The following is a 26,768-nucleotide window of genomic DNA, read 5'->3' on the forward strand; positions in this document are numbered from 1 at the left end:
TCGTACTAGTTTACATTCCCACCAACAGTGTATGAGGGTTCCCTTTTCTCCACATTCTCACCAGCATGTTATTGCCTGTCTTTTGGATATAAGTCACTTTAACTGGGGTAAGATGATATATCATTGTAGTTTTGATTTGCATTTCTCTCATGATCAGTGATGTTGAGCACCTTTTCGTATGCCAGTTTGCCATCTGTATGTCTTCTTTTCAGAAATGTCTATTCACATCTTTTGCCCATGTTTTAATCTAATTATTAGATATTTTCCTAAAGAGTCACTTGACCTCCTTAAATTCTGGTTATTAATTCCTTGTCATATGGGTAGTTTGCAGATATTCCCTCCTATTCTGTGGGTTGTCTCTTCACTTTCTTGTTTCCTTTGCCGTACAGAAGCTTTTTAACTTGATATGATCCCATTTCTCCATGTTTGCTTTGGTTGCCTGCACTTATGGGGTAGCTCAGGAAATTTTTGCCCAGACCTGCATCCTGGAGATTTTCCGCAATGTTTTCTTACAGTAGTTTTATAGATTGAAGTCTTAAATTTAAGTCCTTAATCCATTTTGATTTGATTTTTGTATACAGCAAGAGATAAGGGCCTAGTTTCATTCTTCAACATATGGATATACAGTTTTCCCAGCATCATTTACTGAAGAGACTGTCTTTTCCCCCATGTATGTTCTTGGCACCTTTGTCGAAAATGAGTTCACTGTAGGTGTATGAAGTTGTTTCTGGGTTCTCTGTTCTGTTCCATTGGTCTGTGTATCTGTTTTTATGCCAGTGCCATGATGTTTTGGTTACCATAGGTCTGTAGTATAATTCGAAGTCATGTAATGTGATTCCTCTAGTTGTTTCTTATTCCCAGAATAGCTTTGGCCATTCTTGGTCTTTTGTGGTGTCTTCTAAATTTTAGACTTGATTTTTCTATTTCTATGATGAATGTCATTGGTATTTTGATAGGGATTGCATTGAATCTATAGATTGCTCCAAGTAGTATGGACGTTTTAACAATATTGTTTCTTCCAATCCATGAATGTGGAATATCTTTCCATATTTGTGTGTCCTCTTCAATTTCTTCCAGCAGTGTTTTATAGTTTTCGTTGTAGAGATCTTTTACTTCTTTGGTTAATTCCTAGGTATTTAATTTTGTTTGTGAGTATTGTAAATGGGATTATTTTTTAAATTTCTTTTTTAGATTGTTCATTGTTGGCATGTAGAAATGCTACTGACTTTTGTATATTGATTTTGTATCCTACAACTTTACAGAAGTTATCAGTTCTTTTTTTTTTTTTTTGGTGGAGTTTAGGTTTTTCCAAATACAAGATTATATCATCTACAGACAAGGATAATTTAACTTATTCTTTTCCAATTTGGATGCCCTTTATTTCTTTCTCTTGTCTGATTGCTCTAGGTGGGACTTCCAGTATTGTGTTGAATAACAGTGGTGACAATGCACATCCCTGTCATCTTTTAGATCTTAGGGGAAAGGCTATGAGTTTTGGCTTTTATTATGTTGAGATATATTTCCTCTATACCCCAATTTTTTGAGAGTGTATTAGTCTATTTTTATGCTGCTGATAAAGACATACCCAAGACTGGTCAATTTACAAAAGAAAGAGGTTTATTGGACTGACAGTTCCACATGGCTGAGGAGGCCTCACAATCATGGTGGAAAGTGAAAGGCACGTCTTACATGGTGGCAGACAAAAGAAGAGAGCTTGTGCAGGGAAACTCCCCTTTTTAAAGTCATCAGGTCTCGAGAGACTTATTCACTATCATGAGAACAACACTGGAAAAACCCACCCCCATGATTCAATTACCTCCCACTGGTATCTCCCATGACACTTGTGAATTGGGTGAGTTACGATTCAAGATGATATTTGGGTGGGGACACAAGCAAACCATATCAGAGGGGTTTTATCATGAAGGAATGTTGGATTTTAGCAAATTCTTGTCCAGCATCGATTGGAATGGTCATATGATTTTTGTCCTTTATTCTGTTGATATGATGTATCACAACAATTGATTTGCGTATGTTGAACCGTGCTTGTATCCCTGGAATAAATCCCACTTGGTCATGATGAATGACCTTTTTAATATATTGTTGAATTCAGTTTGCTAGTATTTTGTTGAAGATTTTTGCATCCATATTTTTCAGAAATTTTGGCCTGTAGTTTTCTATTTTGCATGTATCTTTGTCTGGTTTTAGTATTAGGCTAATAGTGGCCTTGTAGAATCAGTTTGCCAGTATTCCCTCCTCTTCAATTTTTTGAATACTTTGAGTAGGATTGGTATTAGGTTTTAAGTTTTTGGTAGAATTCAGCAGTGAAGCCATCAGGTCCCAGGCGTTTCTTTACTGGGAGACTATTTATTACAAATTTAATCTCATTGCTTGTTATTGACCTGTTCACATTTTGGATTTCTTCATGATCTAATTTTGGTAGATTTTACGTGTCTAAGAATTTGTCCATCTCCTCTAGATTTTCCAATTTATTGGCACATAGCTGTTCATAGTAGCCAGTAGTGACCCTTCGAATTTCTGTGGTATCAGTTGTAATGTCTCCTTTTTCACCTCTGATTTTATTTGGGTCTTCTCCTCTTTTTTTCTTAATCTGACTAAAGGTTTGTCAATTTTGTTTATGTTCTCAATAAACCATATTTATGTTTCATTGGTCTTTCGTATTTTGTTTTCTTCATTTCAAATTTATTTATTTCTGCTCAGATCTTTATTATTTCTTTTGTTTTTGTTTGCTTGTTTGTTTATACCAGAGTCTCACTCTTTCTCCCAGGCTGAGGTGCAGTGGTGTCATGGCTCACTGCAGCCTTGACCTCCCAGGGTCAAGTCATTCTTTCACCTTTTAGCCTCCCAAGTAGCTGGGACTACAGGCACCACCACACCCAGCTAATTTTTGTATTTTTTGTAGAGATGGGGTTTTGCCATGTTACCCTGGCTGGTCTTGAGCTCCTTGGCTCAAGCAATCTGCCCACCTCACTCTCCCAAAGTGTTGGGATTACACATGTGAGCCATGACACCTGGGCTGTTTCTTTTCTTCTACTAATTTTGGGTTTGGTCTGCTCTTCCTTTTCTGGTTCTTTAAGATGAATAATTGTTATTTGTTTGAGATTTTTCTTCTTTTTTGATGTAGCACTTATAGCTGGAAGTTTTCCTCTTAATACTGGTTTTGCTGTATCCCATTGGTTTTGCTATGTTGTATTTGTATTATCATTTGTTTCAAGAAATTTTTCAATTTCCTTCTTAATTTCTTCATTGACCCACTGGTCATTCAGGAGCATATTGTTTAATTTCCATTTGTTTGTATAGTTTTCAAAATTCTTCTTGTTATTGATTTCTAGTTTTATTTCATTGTGGTCAGAGAAGTTGCTTGATGTTATCTCAGCAACTTCTTTGTTGTTTGAATGTTTTAAGACTTATTTTGTGACAACGTATGATCTATCCTTGAGAATGACCCATGTGCTGAGGAGAAGAACATATATTCTATAGCCACTGGATGAAATGTTCAGTAAATATCTGTTAGGTCCATTTGGTCTATAGTGCAGATTAAGTCCAATTGTTCTTTGATGATTTTCTGTCTGGGACATCTGTCCAATGCTGAAAGTGGGGTGTTGAAGTCTCCAGCTATTATTGTATTGAGATCTATCTCTCTCTTGAGCTACAATAATATTTGCTTTATATATCTGAGTGCTCCAGTATTGGGTGCATATATATTTACAATCACTGTATCCTCTGACTAAGTTTACCCCTTTTTCATTAGATAATGACTTTCTTTGTCTCTTGTTAATTTTATTCTTGAAATCTATTTTGTCTTTTATAAGTATAGCTACACCTGCTCTTTTTTGGTTTCCGTTGGCATGGAATATCTTTCTCCATTCTTTTTTTTCTTTTTTCTTTTCTTTCTTTTTTTTTTTAGGTAGAGTCTTCTTCTGTCACCCAGGCTGGAGTGCAATGGCATGATCTTGGCTCACTGCAGCCTCTGCTATTGGGGAAACCCCACCCCCGATATTCAACATGTGTTCTTTTCTATTTTCCTAAGTGGCGGCTGGTCTGAGAAATAAAGGGAAAGAGTACAAAAGAGATAAATTTTAAAGCTGGGTGTCTGGGGGAGACATCACATGTCGGCAGGTTCCGTGATGCTCCCTGAGCCGTAAAGCCAGCAAGTTTTTATTAGCAATTTTCAAAGGGGAGGGAGTGCATTAATACGGTATGCATCACAGAGATCACATGCTTTAAGGGCAACAAAAGATCACAAGGCAGGTCAGGGCGAGATCACAAGGTCAGGGCGAAACTACAATCACTAACGAACTTCCGTGTCCAGCTGTGCACACATTGTCATTGATAAACAAGGTTCAAGAGCAGAGAACCGGTCTGACTGTAATTTGCCAGGCTGGAATTTCCTAATCCTAGCAAGCCTGGGGGGGCTGCAGGAGATTAGGGCATGTTTCATCCCTATTTACATCTGCATAAACGCAGACACTCCCAGGGCGGCCATTTTAGAGTCCTCACCCTGGGAATGCATTCTTTTCCCAGGGCTATTAGTTATTAATATTCTTTACTGGGGAAAGAATTCAGCGATATTTATCTTACCCATTTTCGGTAATAAGAGAAATATGGCTCTGTTCCACCTGGCCCACAGACAGTCAGACTTTAAAATTATCTCCCTTGTTCCCTGAAAATCACTGTTATCCTGTTCTTAAGATGCCCAGATTTCATGTTGTTCAAATACACATGCTCTACAAACAATTTGTGCAGTTAACACATTCATCACAGGGTCCTGAGGTGATGTACATCCTCCTCAGTTTACGAAGATGACAGGATTAAGACGTTAAAGACAGGCATAGGAAATCACAAGGGTATTGATTGGGGAAATGATAAGTGTCCATGAAATCTTCACGATTTATGTTCAGAGATTGCAGTAAAGACAGGCATAAGAAATTATAAAAGTATTGGGGAACTAATAAATGTCCATGAAATCTTCACAATTTATGTTCTTCTGCCATGGCTTCAGCTGGTCCCTCCGTTCAGGGTCCCTGACTTCCCGTAACACTCTGCCTCTTGGGTTCAAGCAATTTTCCTGCCTCAGCCTCCTGAGTAGCACATGCCCAGCTAGTTTTTTTTATTTTTTGTATTTTTAGTAGAGATGGAGTTTCACCATGTTGGCCAGGCTGGTCTTGAAACTCCTGACTTCAAGTGATCCACCCCCTTGGCCTCACCCCAACATCACTAAGCTAAAGGGAAAGGTCAAGCTGGGAACTGCTTAGGGGAAACCTGCCTCCAATTCTATTCAAAGTCACCACTGTGCTCACTGAGATAAATGCCTATCTGATTGCCTCCTATGGAGAGGCTAATCAGAAACTTAAGAGAATGCAGCCATTTGTATCTTATCTACCTATGACCTGGAAGCCCCCTCCCCGCTTCCAGTTTTCCTGCCTTTCTGGACTGAAATAATGTTTGTCTTACATATGTTGATTGATGTCTTGTGTCTTCCTCAAATGTATAAAACTAAGCTGTGCTCTGACCACCTTGGCCACATGTCATCAGGACTGCCTGAGGCTGTGTCACAGGCACCATCCTCAACCTTGGCAAAATAAGCTTTCTAAATTAACTGAGACCTCAAGTGATCCACCCCCCTCGACTTCCCAAAGCACTGGAATTACAGGCATGAGCTACCACACCTGGCCTCAAGTGTGTTTCTTGTAGGTAGCAGGTCATTGTGTCTTATTTTTTCATCTAGTCAGCCATTCTGTATCTTTTTATTTTGATAGTTTAGTTCACTGACATTTAACGTTATTATTGATGTTTTATTCTACTGCAGCTAAGATGACACTCAAACCACAATACAAAGTCCTTCCCACTCTTCTTTCCCCTTTCCACAGATAGAGGAACCACCTTCTGTGGCCACCACCACCACTGGCCCATGGGGGTTTCCGCTAGGCCACTGCTGATGTTCTATTAAAGCCAAAGGGCTCTTCAATCAGCTTGTGGTGAATGCTGCCAGTCCTGGGACTCACCCTGAATTCTGGCTTAGGGCAGGTCCAGAAATGCTGCCCAAGAGTGGAGGCCTAGATTCCTGAACTCCAAGAGACTGCTTGTGGCTTACCTCACTGTGAATGAGTGGGTTCCTAAGGTGCCAAGTTTCCCTTTATTTTTCCCTCTGCTTTTCTCAAACAGAAGTCTCTCCATGTAGCCACCACAGCTAGTTTTGTGCTAAGTCTTACCTGAAGCCAGCACATCTCAGAGTCTCTCCCAAGGCCCACAGCATACTACCTGGGCATTGCTGCTGGTTATTCAGGGCCCAAGGGCTCTTTCGTCAGCTGGTGATGACTCCTGGCAGGACTAGGTCCTTCCCTTCAAGGCAGTGGGTTCCCTTTTGGCCCAGAGTGTGTCTAGAAATGTCATCTAGGAGCTAGGGCCTGGAATGGGGGTCTCACAACTCTAGCCAGTGCCCCATCCTATTGTGGCTGAGCTGGTATCCAAGAGGTAAGACACAGTCCTCCTCAGTCTTCCCTGTCCTGTCCTCAGGTGAAAGGAAGGGGTCTCTTTCTCATTGATGCAAGGTGCACTGCCTGGGGTTGGAAGAAAAGTGGTGCAAGCACTCCCTTAGCTTCCCCTGCTGGTGTCTCCTTAAGTCACATGCCACCCTAGTACACTGGCTCTAAGCCTAGCACAGCACTAGGAGTTGCCTAGAAATTGCAATCCTAGGCTGCCTTTCAAGTTTACCTAGAACCCCAGAGTACTTTAGCCTGTGATTGGTGAGGTTACTGAGAAACTTAAGTTCCAGTTGCTGGCATGAGTGATTCCCATCTGGCTAGGGCTGATCCAAATGCTCCCTCCACGCCTGGGTGCTGGTTGAGCGCAGCACAGCTTTGTTCCCCTCTGTGGCAGGGCAGCACTAAGTTCAATGTAAAGTCCCCCAGTCCCTGCGTTCTCCCTCCCCCAAGTGTACAGGCTTTCTCTCCCTGCACTGCTGGCTGCTGTGGGTAGCTGGCTAATTTTTGTATTTTTAGTAGAGATGGTGTTTCACCGTATTGTCTAGGCTGGTCTCAAACTCCTGACCTCGTGATCTGCCTGCCCTGGCCTCCCAAAGTGTTGAGATTACAGATGTGAGCCACTGCGCCTGTCCACAAGTGAATTTCTAAATGCATTTAATAATTGATTTCTAGACAAAACAGTTAAAAAGTATTAGAGTATCTCTAGCCAGTTAGTTTTAAATATTATTTGATTTATTTAAGTGGCATATATGTCTTCAAATGTATCTCATTACTATTGTGATAAAACATTATAACTCATAAAATACATATTGATTTCATAAATACAGTACACTATTTTTATTTAAAGGCTAACCCCCTGGAAAATATTTTGACACATTTTCTATGATCATTGTTAGTTTTATACGGGAATAAAAAAGCCACTGGGATTGTAAAATAAACTGATTTATTCTGAGTCAGAGTTTGTGTACAAGTTATTGTCTCTCTTTTGAAATTAATGTAAGCTTCTGAGGCTAATCTGAATTCAGTGGTGTTTACAACGAATTGCTCACAATTACACATTTCCTTGTTTATTTTACACTCCCGCTGCTTCACTTGACTAGCCTCAAAAAATATGTGTGTATATATATGTATATAAAAGCTTCTGAGATGGACTGATCTTTCTATTTTTCTGGTTTTTATACTAGGCCTTTATTGTAACATTTGAATTTAGATGTAATAAAACTTTGGTAATTCAGAATTCATACCAATACTAGTTGGGGATAGCTGAGTTGAATTAGTAAAAACTTGGAATTAGAGAGTATTTTCAAATCTATGTATATATTAGGTTTGGGTTTTCAAGACATTTAAATATGTGCAGTACTGCAAACTTAGCATCTTTCTAAGTTTTCTTGTATGATGAGTATTTTAAATTAGAATTGTAGTTGAGTAACAGTAATACATTTCCCATTTTCTAAATTCTTAAGTATATCAGCTTGTATTTCTTTGCATTTCAATTATCCTCTTATTCTTCTATGTCTTTCCTGCCTCTTTACCTTTCACCTTATAAATGTGCTCAAACCTCTATTATAGAGAAGAAAAAGTAATATCTTTTCCTTACCCATTGCAAGAATCATAGCTGACACCCCATAACAAAAGATGGATTAACAAGAGAAAAGCATAAAAATTTAATCAAGCTTTTATATGACACAAAAATGAAGACCCAAAGACCCAGGGAAAACTGTATGTTCATGCTAAGTTTGATGAAAGAAATGAATAGTTGTGGAGACACATGATTGAACAAAAAAGGGTATGATCTAATGGTAACAAACTGGGCCTGTTTGTTGAGCATCTTTCCTGTGTCTCTCTATGACATTCCTTCTCCTTCAGTGTGCTGCAGGAAACCTGTCTCATGCATCTTAAAGGGAGAAGGGAGGAGGTTAGAGAGGGACCTTTCTAGATTGTATGGCTTGCTTTGTGAGATGGGGAATTCTAGTTTCTATTACCTGCCTTAGGGAGAGGAAGGGGGATTGAAGAAAGGAGGGCCTGGAGAAGGTCAGAGAGTGACCTTGAAGGTGCCATATCTTGGGGTAGTATTTTCTGAGCCCTGACACTACCATTATCCCAGACTGCCCTTTTAGCTGTTGCCTTATCTCTTTGCTCTCTTTTAGGGCTAAACTTTCTTTTCTTTTTTTTTCTTCTTTTGAGTCGGAGCCTCGCTCTGTCGCCCAGGCTGGAGTGCAGTGGCGCAATCTCAGCTCACTGCAACCTCTGCCTGCCAGGTTCAAGCGATTCTCCTGCCTCAGCCTCCCGAGTAGCTTGGGATTATGGGTGCCCTCCGCCACACCCGGCTGATTTTTGTATTTTTAGTAGAGACAGGGTTTCACTTTGTTGGCTAGCCTGGTCTTGAACTCCTGACCATGGCCAGGGCCAAACTTTCTATTTCTAGTTCTCCAGTTTCTGATCATTCCTTAACCCACTGCAATCTGGCTTTCGCTTCCATTTCTCCACTGAAATAGCCCCTCACTAGATTTTAACATGCACCTACTAATGGCAAAATCCAGTGTAGCATTTGACAATGATGACCACATCTTCCTTCTTGATACTCCTGTCTTGGTTTCTATCTCATTTTTCTTCCCTGTTATCATTTTTATGTCCTTGCATAAGTTTTCTTCTGCTTGCTCTTAGGGTCTGATCCTCATTTTATTACTCTAAAAAGCACTCTCTGGAGTGTTAATGACTCTAGATGTTTCTTATATTCTGCTGTGTCTAAATTTACATCCTATAACATTTTTTCTGTTCCCTGAATCTGTGTTTCTGATTGTTTGCATGCCCTACATATATTTCAGGTTAAGTATCTACCCCATCCCCTAATGGTATCTACCCAGTTGTCTAAGCTCTATTCCTCAGTCTTTCTTGATTCGTTTTCTTTCTCATTTCCATCACCTAGTTGGTTATCAGCCCTAATACATGCATCCTTTCTGCAATTCATGTCTGTCTCTATTGCCCTTGCCCTGTTTGGAACCCTCATACTTTCTTGCCTAGGCAGTTGTGATAACTGATTAATGGTCCTCCTTTCTCAGCTCTTGGATAATTCTCTGACTTTAAATTTCTTTATTCTAGTGTTCAGTAGCACCATAGCTTGACTGTAGTTAATAATAACTTATTATGTATTTTAAAATAGCTAGAAGAAAAGGTTGATAATATTCCCAGCACAAAGAAATGATAAATATCTTTGAAGTGATTACCCTAATTTGATGATTACACATTGTATGCATGTATCACAGTATCACAAGTACCTGATAAATATGTACAATTATGTATCAATAAAAAATAATTATCAGACAATGTGAGAAAATGCCCTTAAATAAAACTGTAAATCTGTAAATACTCTTTTAAATAAAACTGTAAAACTGTAAATCATCCAAAAAATTTCTTATTGGCTTCCCATTACCAATAAGATAAAGTTTGGACTTGTTAAAATCTTTGTGGACCATTCCTTGTTTCCTCCTCTATATTTCATTACCTGCCAAAATTCACTTCCTCACTAGCCTCATTGAACTGCTCTTTGTTTTCTACACAGGCTATGCTTTCTTAGTTCTTTTTGCTTTTCTTCTTCTGAGAATGCCCATTAGCCCTGTTATTTCTGGCAAATTCCTATTAATTAGAAATGGGAGTATAGTTGCCCCTCTGTATCTGCAGGTTCCACATTCATGCATTCAGCCAACCAAGACTGAAAATATGTGGGAAAAAAGGCAAAAAAATAAAAATAAAAATAATACAAATCAAAAACAATATAGTATAACAACTGTTTAGATAGCATTTACATTGTATTCAGTATTATAAGTAATCTGGAGATGATTTAAACTATACAGGAGGATGTGAGTAGGTTATATGCAAATACTATGCCATTTTATATAAGAGAAGGGACCTGAATATCTGTGAATTTTGGCATGGGTGAGGCGGGGGCAGAGTTCCTGGAACCAATCCCTTGCAGATATCAAGAGATGATTTTATGGCACAGTGCCTGGGCTTCTAGAATCAAACCACTTGGGTTCCAGTCCTTACTTGGATACCTATTAACTATGTGACTTTGTCAAGTCATGTAACCTTAATTAAGTTTGTTTATAAAAACTTTACAAATGAGTATAACAATACAGGCATACTTAAGAGATATTGTGGGTTTGACTCCAGACAACGCCATTAAAGCAAATATCTATTCAATAAAGCAAGTCACATGAATATATATCAATAAAGCACGTTACATGAATATTTTTGGGTTTCCCAGTGCATAAAAGTTATGTTTACATTGTTCTGTAATCAGCTAAGTGCATAATAGTACTATGTATTAAAAAATGGTATACCTTAATTAAAAATACTTTATTGCTAAAAATTGCTCACAATTATCTGAGCCTTCAGCGAGTCATAATCTTTTTGCTGGTGGAGGGTCTTGTGTAGATGTTAATGGTGGTTACTGAAGGTTGGGTGGCTATGGCGATTTCTAGTTTGCCACATCAACGGACTTTCCTTTCACAACAGATTTCTCTGTAGCATGCGATGCTGTTAGATAGCATTTTACTTACGGTAGAACTTCTCTCAAAATTGGAGTCAATCCTCTAAAACCCTGCCACTGCTTTATCAAATAAGGGTATGTCACATTGTAAATCATTTGTTTTCATTTCAACAGTGTTCACAGCTTCTTCAGCAGGAGTAAATTCTACCTTAAAAATTCCCACATTTTTTGCACATCAATGAAAAGCAACTCCTTATTTGTTAAAGTTTTATCATGAGATTGCAGTAATTCACTCACATCTTTAAGCTCTACTTCTAGGCCAGGCGTGGTAGCTCATGCCTGTAATCCTAGAACTTTGGGAGGCCGAGGTAGGTGGATCCCTTGAGCTCAGGAGTTTGAGACCAGCTTGGGCCAATGAAAAAACCTCGTCTCTACAAAAAATACAAAAAAATTAGCTGGTCATGGTGGCACATGCTTGTAGTCCCCTCTACTTGGTGGGGAGGGCTGAGGCAGGAGGATCATTAGAGCCCAGGAGGTCAAGGCTGCAGTGAGCCAAGATCACGACACTGCACTCCAGCCAGGGTGACGAAATGAAACCCTGTCTCAAAAAAAAAAAAAAAAAAAAAAAGCTGTACTTTTAGTTCTCCTGCTGTTTCTACCACATCTGCAGTTATTGCCTCCACTGATGTCTTGAGCCCTTCAAAATCATCCATGACAATCAGAATGAATTTCTTCCAAAATCTCGTTAATGTTGATATTTTGACCTCCTCCCATAAATCACAAATGTTCTTAATAGCATCTAGAATGATGAATCATTTGCAGAGGTTTTCAATTTACTTTGCCCAGGCCCATCAGAAGAATCACTATGACCCCAATAGCTTTATATGTTATGTTATTACTTAAATAGTAAGACTTGAAAGTTGATATTACTCCTTGATCCATGCACTGCAGAATGGATGTTATGCATGAAAACAACATTGATCTCTTTGAACATCTTCATGAGAACTCTTGGTTGACTAGATTCATTGTAAATGAGCAGTAACATTATGAAAGGAATCTTTTTTTCTGAGCTCGATAGTAGGCTTAACATATTCAGTAAAGCATGCTGTAAACAGATGTGCTGTCATCCAGGCTTTGCTGTTCTATTTATAAAGCACAGGCAGAAAATATTTAGCATAATTATTAAGGGACCTAGGATTTTTGGGATGGTTAAATGAACATTGGCTTCAATTTAGAGTCAGCAGCTGCATTAGCCCCTAACAAGAGTCAGCCTGTTCTTTGAAGCTTTGAAGCAGGCATTAACTTCTCTCTATCTACAACAGTCCTAGATGTCATATTCTTCCAATAGAAGGCTGTTTTGTCTACATAGAAAATTTGTTGTTTAGTGTAGTCACCTTTATCAGTTGTCTTAGCTAGCTAGATCTTCTGTATAACTTACTTCACCTTCTACATCAGCACTTGCTACTTCACCTTACACTTTTATGTTATGCAGTCAGCTTCTCTCCTTTAATCTCATGAACGAACCAACCTCTACAGCTTCCAACTTTTCTTCTGCAGCTTCCTCACCTTGACCTCATAGGATTGAAGAGAGTTAAGGCCTTGCTCTGGACTGGGCTTTGTCTTAAGGGAATGTTGTGGCTGGTTTGCTGTTCTATCCAGACCACTCAAACTTTGTCCATATTAGCAATAAGACTGTTTTGCTTTCTTATTTTTGGTATGTTCACTGGAATGAGTAGCACTTTTAATTTTCTTCAACACTTATTTGCATGCACAGCTTAGTTAATTGGAGCAAGAGGCCTAGCTTCATCCTATCTCTGCTTTCTACCTGTCTTCCTCACTAAGCTTAATCATTTCAAGCTTTTTATTTAAAGTGAAAGACATACGATTTCTTTTCACTTGAACACTCAGAGGCCATTGTGGGATTATTAATTGGCCTAGTTACAATATTGTTATGTGTCAGAGAATAGGAGATAGGGAACAACCTGTTAGTGGAGCAGTCAGAACACACACAACATTTATCGATTAAGTTTGTTTTCTTATATGGGCGTCATTTGAGTCATCTCTCAAAAATTGCAATAGAAACGTCAAAGATCACTATCACAGATCACCATAACAGATATGATAATAATGAAAAAGTTTGAAATATTGTTAGAATTCCCAGAATTTGACAGACATGAAGCGAGTACGTACTATTGGAAAAATGGCACCAATAGGCTTGCTTGATACAGGGTTGCCACAAACCTTTTCTGCACATTTTGAAACTTTGTATTTGCACATTTAAAAAATTGTATATCCCAATAAAATCACTGGAACAAAAAAATCGGTACTGTGATTAAACTGAATTTTATAGCTTGCAGGACACCTTGAATCAGGTTGGTTTTACTATAGCTTTTACTGTCATTCCACCCTGCTTCTTCCTTCACCAACATTCAAATTCTTTCCCTTATCTGCTAGCCAGGGAGATGGGAGAGGCAAAAGCAGTCTTCATTTTCAGTAGCTCTTGATTCTTTGATGTGAGAGGAACAGCACAGTCATTTAAACTTGATGCAACCTCTTTGTATCTTGCAAATTTCATCGGCCAAAAAAAGTAAAATATGAAGGCAATGCTTGTGCAATGTACAGTTCATTTTCATGATGTATACCTTATTATGACTTGTCTGCTTGCTTCTCCTGTTTGGTCATTTCTTTGGAAGGCAGTGAATTTTTTTCTTGCGTTTTTTGTCTTCTTCAATTGTGACTTACCAAATTTCTCAATCCCAGCCATATCAGATTTGTTGGATGTGGTTGCCAAGGAAGTAGAGTAAGGCATTTGAACGAGCAGAATCCGATCTGCTCAATGGCCACCAGTGGGTGTCTACAAACATTCAATTTGTAAAAAGAAAAATATTGTATCTGTGAAGTGCACTAAAGCAAAACTCAATAAGATGAGGTGTGCCTGTACTTTCCTTCACATGATTGTTGTAGCTATTAAATTATTTAATAATAAAAGTGCTTACAATTACACTTGCCACAGAGTAAGCACTTAATAAATATTAGCATATTCACTCAAATATCACTGTTTCATTGACATATAGATTAAAACCAAAAATATGACTTCAGTGATTGTCTTGCCCGATAAATAGGATTTTTTCACACATGCCAATTTCATTCAGTGGCTCTCTGGCACACTGGGTTGAAGGCATATTGAGGTTGTGTGTGAGATCACCTGGAAAGAGCATGCTGCTAGATTTGTGATAGTTGTCATAGGAGAGACGGTGGAGGAACAATACGTCTTGTATTTATTATCTCTAATACAGCTCACCCCCCAGTTTGTGGCTAAGGTATCAGGTTGGTTATCTATTTTTCCAAGGGTTATGGAAGATAATGCTGCATATGTAAAGGGGACCATTAAATAGAACCAATGGAACAGAACAGAGGCCTCAGAAATAACACCACACATCTACAACCATCTGATCTTTGACAAACCTGACAAAAACAAGAAATGGGGAAAGGAGTCTCTATTTAATAAAAGGTGCTGGGAAAACTGGCTAGCCATATGTAGAAAGCTGAAACTGGATCCCTTCCTTACATCTTATACAAAAATTAATTCAAGATGGATTAAAGACTTAAATGTTAGACCTAAAACCATAAACACCCTAGAAGAAAACCTAGGCAATACCATTCAGGACATAGGCATGGGCAAGGACTTCATGACTAAAACACCGAAAGCAATGCCAACAAAAGCCAAAATAGACAAATGGGATCTAATTAAAGAGCTTCTGCACAGCAAAAGAAACTACCATCAGAGTGAACAGGCAACCTACAGAATGGGAGAAAATTTTAACAATCTACCCATCTGACAAAGGGCTAATATCCAGAATCTACAAAGAACTTAAACAAATTTACAAGAAAAAAAATCAAACAACCCCATCAAAAAGTGGGCAAAAGATAAGAACAGACACTTCTCAAAAGAAGACATTTATGCAGCCAACAGACACATGAAAAAATGCTCATCATCACTGGCCATCAGAAATGCACATCAAAACCACAGTGAAATACCATCTCACACCAGTTAGAATGGCAACCATTAAAAAGTCAGGAAACAACAGGTGCTGGAGAGGATGTGGAGAAATAGAAACACTTTTACACTGTTGGTAGGAGTGTAAACTAGTTCAACCATTGTGGAAGACAGTGTGGCGATTTCTCAAGGATTTAGAACTGGAAATACCATTTGACATAGCCATCCCATTACTGGTTATATACCCAAAGGATTATAAATCATGCTACTATAAAGACACATGCACACATATGTTTATTGCAGCACTATTCACAATAGCAAAGACTTGGAACCAACCCAAATGTCCATCAATGACAGACTGGATTAAGAAAATGTGGCACATATACACCATGGAATACAATGCAACCATAAAAAAGGATGAGTTCATGTCCTTTGTAGGGACATGGATGAAGCTGGAAACCATCATTCTCAGCAAACTATCACAAGGACAGAAAACCAAACACTGCATGTTCTCACTCGTAGGTGGGAATTGAACAATGAGAACACTTGGACACAGGGTGGGGAACATCACACACTGGGGCCTGTCATGGGGTGGAGAGAAGCGGGAGGAATACCGTTAGGAGACATACCTAATGTAAATGATGAGTTAATGGGTGCAGCACACCAACATGACACATGTATACATATGTAACCTGCACATTGTGCACATGTACCCTAGAACTTAAAGTATAATTTAAAAAATTGAGGCCGGGCGCGGTGGCTCAAGCCTGTAATCTCAGCACTTTGGGAGGCCGAGACGGGTGGATCACAAGGTCAGGAGATCGAGACCATCCTGGCTAACACGGTGAAACCCCATCTCTACTAAAAAATACAAAAAACTAGCCGGGCGAGGTGACGGGCGCCTGTAGTCCCAGCTACTCGGGAGGCTGAGGCAGGAGAATGGCATGAACCCAGGAGGCGGAGCTTGCAGTGAGCTGAGATCCGGCCACTGCACTCCAGCCTGGGCGACAGAGCAAGACTCCGTCTCAAAAAAAAAAAAAAAAAAAATTGACCACAAATATAAGTATATACAAATGTAAAAAAAAAAAGAATAATTAACAAAGAAAGAACCTTGAATGCCAGACAAAGAAGTTTGGACATAATCCGAAAGTTAGTAGGTGTTACAACAGGACAGTCATGAGTTGCAAACAGAAGGTTAATCTGCCACTGATTTGTAGGATCGTTTGCAGTGAAGAGGAGTCAGAAGTAAGAATTCCAGTGGTTGCCATACTGTATTTTCTTGATTCTAAGCATTTTTTCACATATAAGCATAGTTCTTATGTAGTAGGGTTGTTAAGAAGATTAAATGGATTAATACATGTAAGACATTTAAATCAGTGCCTGGCATATAGCAAGCAGTAGTACAAGTGTTAGCTGTCATCATTATTACAATTATTAATCAATATATACATTTAATGTAGTGTTTTTTTAACCCGAAAGCAGTAGGTTTCTTAATAATAGATGACATCTTAGAATGGTGAGATTATAGACCAGGTGTAAGATAATGAGGGCCCGGAAAAGGGTGGTAGTTGTGAGAATTCTGAAGAAGTAAGTCTGAGAGAGATTAAAAAAAGAATTGACTTGATGACGTATTAGATATAGTGAATTAAGAAAAAGGAAAACTCTAAGACAACCCTCAGATTACACACCTTAATGAATGGGAAATAGCTTGATTAAGAAAGAAATGTTACTTGATCTGTGTAAAGTACTTACAACAAGGCCTTGCACATGGAAAGCATTATATTTGTTAGTTTTAGTAGTAGGACTGTTTACACTTGTTATATACTTGAATTTGTTATCAGGTCATTTAATAAAGCTACCAAAATATGAAAGAACCTTGTACATAATTTACTAGTATGGAATTTATATGTTCAAGGGAAAATAAATTATGTGTTTTAAATATTTTTCAGTATAAATCAATGAGGAAGAGTTCAAGTGGCAATGAAAATGATGAGGTAAGAAAAGATAATTATTTGAAATGTTTACTTATATGAAGTTGGCTCAGTGAGAGTAAAATGCAATCCATTTTTCAGATTCTTTGTTATTGATTTAATGCATGGTTTTTTTCCAACAATAAAAACATATGAGCATCATCATGCAGTTATTAATTTAATCATTTAATTTCCATATGTCCTTTAGAATGGAATTACTAATAATTCAGTTTTAGAATTTTATCATCATTCATCTTAGACCTGTAATCCATGAGTGTAAGTGTGTTGTCTTTCATATCTTTTATGTTTCTAAGTCAACCTGTTGTCAATTGAGATTTTTTTTTAGGAACTTTGTTTAGGAACTCCTTCCACAAATTCTGCATACTATTTTAAAATTTAAAATTCGACTTCTACAGTTTGTGCATTACCATAAACCTTTCTACTGCACCAGTGTAAACTATGCAGCAACCTATCATTGTTGAAAAGATATATTCTCATTACTATAAATTTTGTGTATTTTTGTTGGAGAGATGGGTATTTAATTTCATGTTGGGTACTTGGCAGGGCTTCTGAAAATGTCTTCAGTTTTAGGAAATAGAATCACACAGGGAAGAATAATGAATAGAGCCAGATGATTGGGCATCTGCCAGATCAGATGCCGATTTCTCTCCATAGCCTCTCCAGTAGTATTTACTGGGATGAATAAAAGTCAGCTATGGCTATAGCTGGTCATATTTTCACTGTTAGTATTTATGCTTAAGCCTGAATTACATGTTTGGTATGGGTATGCTTGGCAATATTTACCCGTGCATGAGCACAATCAGTTCCTGCACACCTGTCTAAGCTTTCCATTGCACCAACTCCATAAGATCCCAGCTTACCCTTTAAATATTATTCCCAGGGAATGGCCTATTGTGTGGTCTCTAGCATGTCTTCACCAGCTGTCAAAGCTTCAGTGAATAATACCTGTGTACCTGCTGAAGCCTCTCAGATTTGTCTGGGAGAGGTTCAAGCCCTTGCAAACTTTTATCTGTCTTCTTACCTGCTTAGAATTTCTGCTGGATATATCTCATAAAACCAACAGGACTAAATATGTTCAAAACTGAGTTTTTAAAAAATTTTTGCTTGTAAACCCACTTTTTCACTAATATCCAACAGTTTGTGCAGTGGCTCTCAACTTTGGCTGTACACTAAAATTACCAAGTGAGCTTTAGACAATACTGTTGCCTGGGTCACACCCCCTAGATATTATAATTTAATTGGCATGTGGTATGATATGGTATGGACTGAGCAATGAAGTTTTTAATGTTTCCCATGTAAGTTTAATGTCCAGCCAAGGTTGAGAACTACTGAGTTAATGGAATCACCTTCCATCATCTAGCTGGAGCAGGGTCTGGCAAATTATGACCCATGGGCCAAATTTGACATACTGTATGTGATTCTAAGTGAAGCTTTGTCAGAAAACAGCCATACTCATTTGCCTATGGCTACTTTTTCATTACTGTGGCAGAGTTTGAGTATAGTAGCCCTCCTTTTTCTCCATTTCACTTTCCAAGGTTTCAGTTACCTGTGGTCAGCCACAGTCTAAAAATAGGTGAGTACAGTACAATAAGACACTTAGAGACCACATTTACATAACTTTTATTAGAATACATTGTTATAATTGTTTTATTTTATTATTAGTTATTGATGTTAATCTCATACCTGATTTATAAATTAAACTTTATCATAGGTATGTATGTATAGGAAAAAACATAGCACGTATATAATAAAGGATCTGGTACTATCTGCAGTGTCAGGCATTCACTGGGGTTCTTGGAACATATTCCTCATGGATTAGGGGAACAGTTAGTTGTCACAAAGCCTAAAATATTTGTCATCTGCCTTTGACAGAAAACATTTTGTTTTCCCTGTCTCCTCATACCCGCTTTTCTCCTGCCTGCCTCAATATCTTATCAGTAGCCAAGACTTACTCTTTGTTTATGTGCCCTAAAATATTTTGCATACATTACGCTTTTATTTCTACTGTTTCTGCTCTGGTGGAGGCCCCCATCCATTTCTTGCCTGTACTACTGCAATAGCTTCCTTGCTCTTCTCCCTTTCTCTAGTCCATTCTCACTGCAGCCGGAGTGGTCGTTTCAAAGAACACAGATGCAATCAGGCTATTCCCTTGCTTGGAAACCTTCAATTTCCCCCCATAACTTAGAAGATAAATTCTAGATCCTCTTTTATCAAGCCCCTGCTTGCCACATCAGCCTTAATTCATATCTTGCTCTTCTTTCATCTTACCCTCCATTCACCTTACCCTCCAGCAAGACAAAACTGCTCAGAGGTTTTCTGCACTCATCTTTACATTTGTTGCTTCCATGCTTTGGTTCTTCTCCTCTCATCTTAGCATGTTATTCCCTTCTTTCTTCTTCTGGTAAACACTCAGTTTTTTACTGAATTTATACTTTCTCAGGATACTTGCCTTTCTCTACCATCTTTATCATCCCCCCAAGTTCCCCTTATCTGTGCCTCATAATATGCCATACATTGTTCTGTATTATACTGAGAATGTTGTATTACCTGTATACATGAATCTATTTCTCTCTTCAACTGAAAGGTCCTTGGTTGGGTGATATTTTACTAAATTTCAGTACTTTCAGTGTCTAGCATAGTGTCTGACATATAGTAGGTAGCCAATAATCATTTGTTGAATGAATGAATACATGTTCTATGTAGTGTGCATATTCAAAGTTAAATGTCAAAATTTTCGTATTTGGTTGGCAGTAGAATAGTCATTTAAAAATCATGGACCATTCAATGTTTTATTAAATGAAATTCTTTGTAATTATCAATAAGCCTATATTAGATACATGTAAATTTTCACATGAAAGTTATTTCGGTTGATGGAGATTTTGCATGCCTTCATTTACATGTCTCAGGTTGGTAACACATCCATGCTATTATATCTAGATAGTATTTTTCAAACTTTAAAGTACTATATTTCGAACCACTTGAGGGTCTTATTGAAATGTAGATTCTGATTAGTTAGGTCTTGGGTGAGGCCTAAGATTCTGCATTTCTAAACTCCCAGAGGATCCCTAGGCTGCTGGTTCACAGACCACATGTAGAGTGGCAATGTGCTGGATGGTATATCTTTAGTAGTTCTTCCTTTAGTAGTTGATCAAAACAATTTTTGTTTTCCTTTTATATGTTTAAATCATCATTTGTATTGTAATTTCATCTTCCATCCTTTTATTTTTATGTTTTAGCAAGACAGTGATAATGCTAATATGTCACCACAATCTCCAGTATCATCTGAGGTACAAGTTCTGTTTTTATATGTTTTAAAAATATGTTTTGTATGTTTTCTGTGTTTTACATAAGATTCTTCCTTGCCAGTTCTCTGTAACCTGATTTTTTTTTGCAATGTAATATTCACTTATATTTTAAAATCCATGGCAGAATAGTTTGTACAAACCTTCTAGCCTATAAAAAGTTCTAAGAATGCCCTTTTTTGGTAAAAATATTGATACTAGCACTTGTTTATTTATGATTTTCTTATTGGGAAGTGTCTGTAGATCGCAGAAAAGAATTCACTTTACCAAATCTATGCTTTCTCATTCATCCATATTTTAAAATAAATGATAGATTTTAAGAACAACTTTCAAATTTTAAATTTGAAAAAAGTACTTCAGCATTGTGCAATGGCCTTTGGTTTTTCTTGTAACCAGTTAGGTCTGAAACCAATGCAAAAGAAATTTCCTTTTTCCACGAGAAACATCCCTGCAGTGGGTTGTTCCTATCGACAGGAGGTTACACCTTTTTGGAAGAATGGGTATCAGAAAGTTAGAGTTTGTGAAATCTCGATCAAATACTCTGGTGACTTGAATGACTGATTCTTCTAATTTATTTATTCAATTCTGTTGCTTAACAGCAAGAGATAAATTTTAAAAATTCTGAACTCTTATCTCTTCTACTTCAGATTACCTTAAAGTGTATTGACATTAGTAAGTAAATGATTGCACGTTCATTTGATGAATTCAACACTTTGCCTAAAGTGTTGGATGGCCCAAATTAACCGTGTAACTTTGGTTACATAGATGCTATTAATATTTCATTATATGTAGGTGATGTTGCTTTTTTAATAGGCTAGGATTCTTTGTCTGTTGTTGTGGGTGATCTGCATTACAAAACTTTTAAATAGATTTGGACATTAATTTTATAAACATGTTTCTAAATTATTTATATGATAGGTAAAATGGTATACATACTTTTAGAAAATGATTTAAATTAGGATATCTTAAAATTAGTCTTTGTTAGATGCTTTTGTAATTCTTTTACTTAAGTTACAAGTATAAGCATATAAGTGACTACTGCCTATTTGCTTGATTTATGATCTTACGATCTGTGCTCACAGGATAGACTATTCATACCAAATTTCTCAAATAACTTACATTGCCATATGTGTGTGTGTATATATATATATTTTTTTTTTTTCTTTTCTTTTCTTTTTTTTTATTGACACATGATCTCACTCTGTTGCCCAGGCTGGAGTGCAGTGGCACGATCTCAGATCACTGCAACCTCCACCTCCCACATTCAAGCGATTCTTGTGCCTCAGCCTCCCGAGTAGCTGGGACTACAGGCACATGCCACCATACCTGGCTAAGTTTTGTATTTTTAGTAGAGACAGGGTTTCACCATGTTGATCAGGCTGGTCTTGAACTTCTGGCCTCAAGTGATCTACCTGCCTCGGCCTCCCAAAGTGTTGAGATTACAGGTGTGAGTTTTATAATATATTTTTTATTTCATTTGGATCAGTGAAATTTTCATCTAGAAATTCATATTAATTTAACCAAAATAGTGAAGACAAACTGGGAGGCTTGTAGATTTGGATAGGGTGGTGAGTATGTATGTGTTTTGGTAACTCAACTGACGTTTAACTTGAACTGCATATCACATGTTAACAGAAGATTTAGGTAATCTACAGAATTCTGATTGCATTAATTTCATGTGTGAATGGAAAATAGTAAAACCAATTAGTGTAGTGCTTTACTGTTAACAAAGTGCTTGCCTGTATATTTGAACCTAAAAGCAGCCCCATAAAATAGGTATGATTCTCATCATTTTACAGCTGAAGAGATGGGTAACTTTCCCAACTATCTTAGTTAATAAATGGCAGAGAAGTGACTGAAGCTGAGCCCTACTCACTTCACAGAGTTGTTGCACAGGTTAAATAAGGTGCTGCTAAGGTTACATTATTTTATCACTTTACACAATAGTTTCATTTAGTTATCTCATTTAATCTTCACAGTAACCTCATTTGAAAGATGAAGAAACAATCACAGAGAAATTATATGTTGTGCTCAAAACACAGCCTAAGCTTTCTAACTCACCCTTCAGATTTAATATGCTACAAATCTTTCCACAGCAAACCACTGTGTGTGAAACATTTGAAACAATATGTATTCAAATATAAGAGATGATATTTATCATCTGTCATTCTGCAGTCCCTATACAAATATGTTTGCCTTCAGATTATCTACTGTTAGGTGTTAAGTCCATAGTAGATGCTGAGTATATACTAAATTCACTTATCTTTTCCTTGATGCTTACTTCATTTTTTGGGAAACTTCAATCTGGTTCTTTCAAAAAGTACAATCTATTTTATACAGTTCACTAATGATTTTCATTTTCTTTCTACTATGAAAGTATTTAAAGCCTGTATAGTTAGCTCAACTAGCAAATATTAGTTGACCTCTTAAAAGTGAAATGTATCAACTTGAATTGAAATGCAAGTTACTTTTCTCTTCACTAATCATAGGGAAAATAAGTATTTTCCCAAACTGGAGTGGATATGAATAAGCACCTTGATTATTTTGAAATAAAAGAAGTTGTATTATTTATTTATTTTTAACCTTTTAACTTTTTTTTAGGAATATGACAGAATTGATGGTTTTTCACACAGTCCCTTTGGCTTGAAGCCTAGATCAGGTAAATAGATATTCTGTAAATAAAATTTATCAGTTATATTTGAAACTAGTTTCCCAGCTTAAATGGGATTGATTCCATAGTTTTAAGTACACATAGATTCTTTCCCCTCTCCTAAAAGCAATTTTCTCTTAATCTTATTTGTCTTTCCAATTCCCATTCCCATTTCTTTCTTCCTCTTTACCTTCAAGCTCCTGAAACCTCAGCTTTTTGCCTTAGATATACTGCAGTCTTATTTCTACTCTACTGTGACTGCTGTTAGAATGACCACTCTGCCAGCAGACCAAACACTGTTTGAAATTATAGCACTCCATTATATTGTGGTTTTATAAAGGGATCTTTTCGCATTTGGCAAGCCCAAAAGAAAATGGATTCATGTTACTTGGCAAGGTATTGAATTACAGTTTTTATTCCTGAATAACTGTATTGACCTTCAAGAATAATTTCCTTTTTTAAAAGATAAAAGGCTGACGTATGTTCAGTAATCATTTTTAACCTGGGCCATAAGTTTCTAATAACGTATGTTTGAATAAGAACATGTATAGGTAGTATAAATCATTAACACTTATCTTCCCTGTTGCTTTCAATTATGCATATAAATAGAGTTCAAATATATTCTTTAAAAATATTTGAAATGTATTAGTAAGTAATAATGTTTTATGTCGTTTTGTATTGATTCTTTTTATCATACCTCTTTCCCCATCAATAGTTGCTCCTTCCCATTAACTTTGTAACAAGTTAGGAAATTTCTGTTTTTATAGCTTTTAGCCGCTCATCTCGCCAAGAATATGGGGCAGCAGATCCGGGATTTACAATGAGAAGAAAGATGGAACATTTACGGGAAGAGCGAGAGCAAATACGACAACTTCGCAACGTAAGTCAGATTGCTCTTTCAGATCTGCTTTGTGGAAATGGGTTTAACTTGGAAAATTAATAAGGCATATGGATTTTATTTTCAATGCTCCTTAAAATGTTTGGATTTTACAACAATTAGTAATATAAACATATAACATGTATGTTTAGATAAAGTATCTGATTTATACCTGTTTCTCTGTAGAATCTTGAATCCAGGTTAAAAGTAATTTTGCCTGATGACATTGGAGCTGCACTGATGGATGGGGTTGTTCTTTGCCATTTAGCCAATCATATAAGGCCACGTTCTGTTGCTAGTATTCATGTACCATCACCAGCAGTGGTAAGTTTTGTTTACAGTTTGTTAGTTCTCTAAAGGAAGTTATAGCTTCTTATAATTGTCTTTAAATAATATACCTCAGTGAACGTAGTTTTCAGTTTTGATTAAGTTCCATAGAAAAATGCCTAAAAGTACATTTTTCCCTCTTTACAGCCCAAACTGAGCATGGCAAAATGTCGAAGAAATGTAGAAAATTTTCTTGATGCTTGTAAAAAGTTGGGTGTCTCACAGGTAATTGTTATTTGTCTAACAACGTGATCACTTAAATTTGAATTTATTGCATGCAAACTGGGATTCTTCTTAGAGCAATGAATAATGCTTTCTGAACATGAAAATGAATGCCTTCTCTTGGTACCTTCTCCTAAGCTCCAGCTTTAACTGTAGCAGTTATCTAATGAATGTTTTTAACTGCCTTTAAAGTCATTTATAAAATAGCTACAAATCTGGAAAATCATGCACATCACTGACCAAATGTAACTCAGTGGCCATATTTACAACTTGGTTGTGATGCCATTGTTACCATCTTTTTTTCTTTCTTTTTTTTTTTTTCCCAGAGAACATTTGGACTCCTTTGTAAGTCATTGGATAGATTCTGATTGGAAGATTTGCATTCAGTGTAAACAGCCTTTCAAACTTTATTTAAAATGCAAAATTGGAAATTATAGCAGCATATTATGATAGTATCTGTATTGGGCAAACTTTGAAATTTTTAGGAATTGTCTTACATTTCATGTAATAATTGCACTACTATGCAATTAATCATTAAAGCAGTATTGTAAATATATAAGGAACATGTGTAATCACAATATTGCTTCTTTGTAAAGTGTTATAAACCTAACCTCTACATGAATGACTATGGAGAAAAATGACATTGTTATCAGAGCACAATTAAATTGTTCTTGTTAAGCTGTCTTTTGAACAGTGTCTTAATAATCTGGTCTACAGATCCCATTTTAACCTCTTCCCTCAAGTAAGGAAACATAATTTAATGTGTAGAGAATCAGTGAATTGTTGGATAATTTGGAAATTACATGATGTTCTCTAATTACCTCTTGTCTATACTTGATGTAATAGTGTTTTTTTTTTTGAGATGGAGTCTCACTCTGTTGCCCAGGCTGGAGTAGTGCAGTGGCATGATCTTGGCTCACTGCAACTGCTGCCTCCCGGTTCAAGCAATTTTCCTGCCTCAGCCTCCCAAGTAGCTGAGACTACAGGCACATGCCACCACACCCAGATAATTTTTTATTTTTAGTAGAGACAGGGTTTCACCATGTTGGCCAGGCTCGTCTTGAACTCCTGACCTCAAGTGATCCACCTGCCTTGGCCTCCCAAACTGCTGGGATTACAGGCGCAAGCCACTGTGCTCAGTTGATGTGATGTTTTAAATTTTTAATTCTTAAAAATATTTATTGTTTCTTTTTTCTACTCTCAATCTTCCAATGGGGAAATAGCAAACTTAGTAACGCTTTCTCCAGCCATTACATTTTACAGATTTTCCCATTTTGCCATTTTTTCTTTTTTAAAATTAAAAAAACCCTTGTTTTAGAGATGGAGTCTCACTGTGTTGCCCAGGCTGGACTGGAACTCCTGAGCTCTAGACTTCTATTTCACGAATAACTGGGATTGCAAGCATTCACTACCTCACTAATGTTATGTCATTTTTGTTTTAAGGGTTTTATTTTTAGCTTGAGTGTTTTTCCTCTGACCTCAGAATTGGTAATATATAATAATTTTTAAATTAATTTTCTTTGTTTTAGGATGTTTTCTAATTTTTAACAGCCTTATTGAGTTATTAACATACAATATAGTGCATATAAATAAAGTACACAATTTGATCAGTTTTGACATATGCATACACCATGAAATCATCACCACAGTCAAGATGATGAACATATCTACTGCCCCCCAAAATTTCCTCATGTGTCTTTCCAATCCTTCCTTCTCCAGCAACCACTAATCTGCTTTCTGTCATTGTAGATTGTTTGCACTTTCTAGAGTTGTATATAAATGGAATGATACAATATGTATTATATTTTTCTATCTTCTTTCAGTCAGCATAATTATTTTATGACTCATCGGTATCATTGCATGTATGAATACACCATTGCCCTTCATTGCTAGATAGTATTTTATTGTATGGATATACCACAGTTTGTTGATCCCTTGACCTGCTGATGGATGTTTGGGTTGTTTCCAGTTTTAGTGGCTACTGCAAATAAAGCTGCTGTGAACATTTGTATACAAGTCTTTGTATGGATTTATGCATTCTTTAATTTTTGGTAAATACCTAGCAGTGGAATAACTGGAACATATGATAGGTGCGTGCTTAACATTTTAAGAAAATACAAAACTCTTCCAAAGTGGTTGTACCGTTTTACATTCCTGTCAGCAGTATGTGAGAGTTCCAGTTCCTCCACATCCTCACTGGCATTCAGTATGATCAGTCTTTTAAAAATTTTAGTCATTGTGATATGTATGTCCTGACTTGCCAGGGCAGTTTTAATTTGCATTTTCCTAAAGACTAATAATGCTGATCATATTTTCAAGGGCTTATTTGCCCTCTGTATATCTTCTTTTTGAAGTACTTTGAAGTGTACTTCTTTTTTGAAGTACATATTCTAATCTGAGGTCTATTTTG

General features: G+C 37.0%; 1 protein-coding gene and 1 non-coding gene across 2 annotated transcripts in view; both read left to right on the forward strand.

Moving 5' to 3' along the window:
- LRCH2 (leucine rich repeats and calponin homology domain containing 2) overlaps window positions 1–26,768 on the forward strand; it is a 128,578-nt gene that overhangs the window by 95,344 nt on the left and 6,466 nt on the right. The window contains exons 15-20 of the mRNA XM_007992634.3: window positions 16,939–16,983; window positions 20,217–20,267; window positions 22,884–22,941; window positions 23,700–23,812; window positions 23,996–24,133; window positions 24,284–24,361. Of these exons, the coding sequence (XP_007990825.3) occupies window positions 16,939–16,983; window positions 20,217–20,267; window positions 22,884–22,941; window positions 23,700–23,812; window positions 23,996–24,133; window positions 24,284–24,361 (483 nt within the window). The remainder of the gene's footprint in view (window positions 1–16,938; window positions 16,984–20,216; window positions 20,268–22,883; window positions 22,942–23,699; window positions 23,813–23,995; window positions 24,134–24,283; window positions 24,362–26,768) is intronic.
- On the forward strand, window positions 20,640–20,768 carry LOC119621015 (small nucleolar RNA SNORA35). Its single transcript, XR_005237552.1, has one exon. It is a non-coding gene; the product is annotated as a small nucleolar RNA SNORA35 (small nucleolar RNA).

This window comes from Chlorocebus sabaeus, chromosome X (genome assembly GCF_047675955.1).
Source record: "Chlorocebus sabaeus isolate Y175 chromosome X, mChlSab1.0.hap1, whole genome shotgun sequence".
In the NCBI taxonomy this organism is placed as follows: Eukaryota; Metazoa; Chordata; class Mammalia; order Primates; family Cercopithecidae; genus Chlorocebus; species Chlorocebus sabaeus.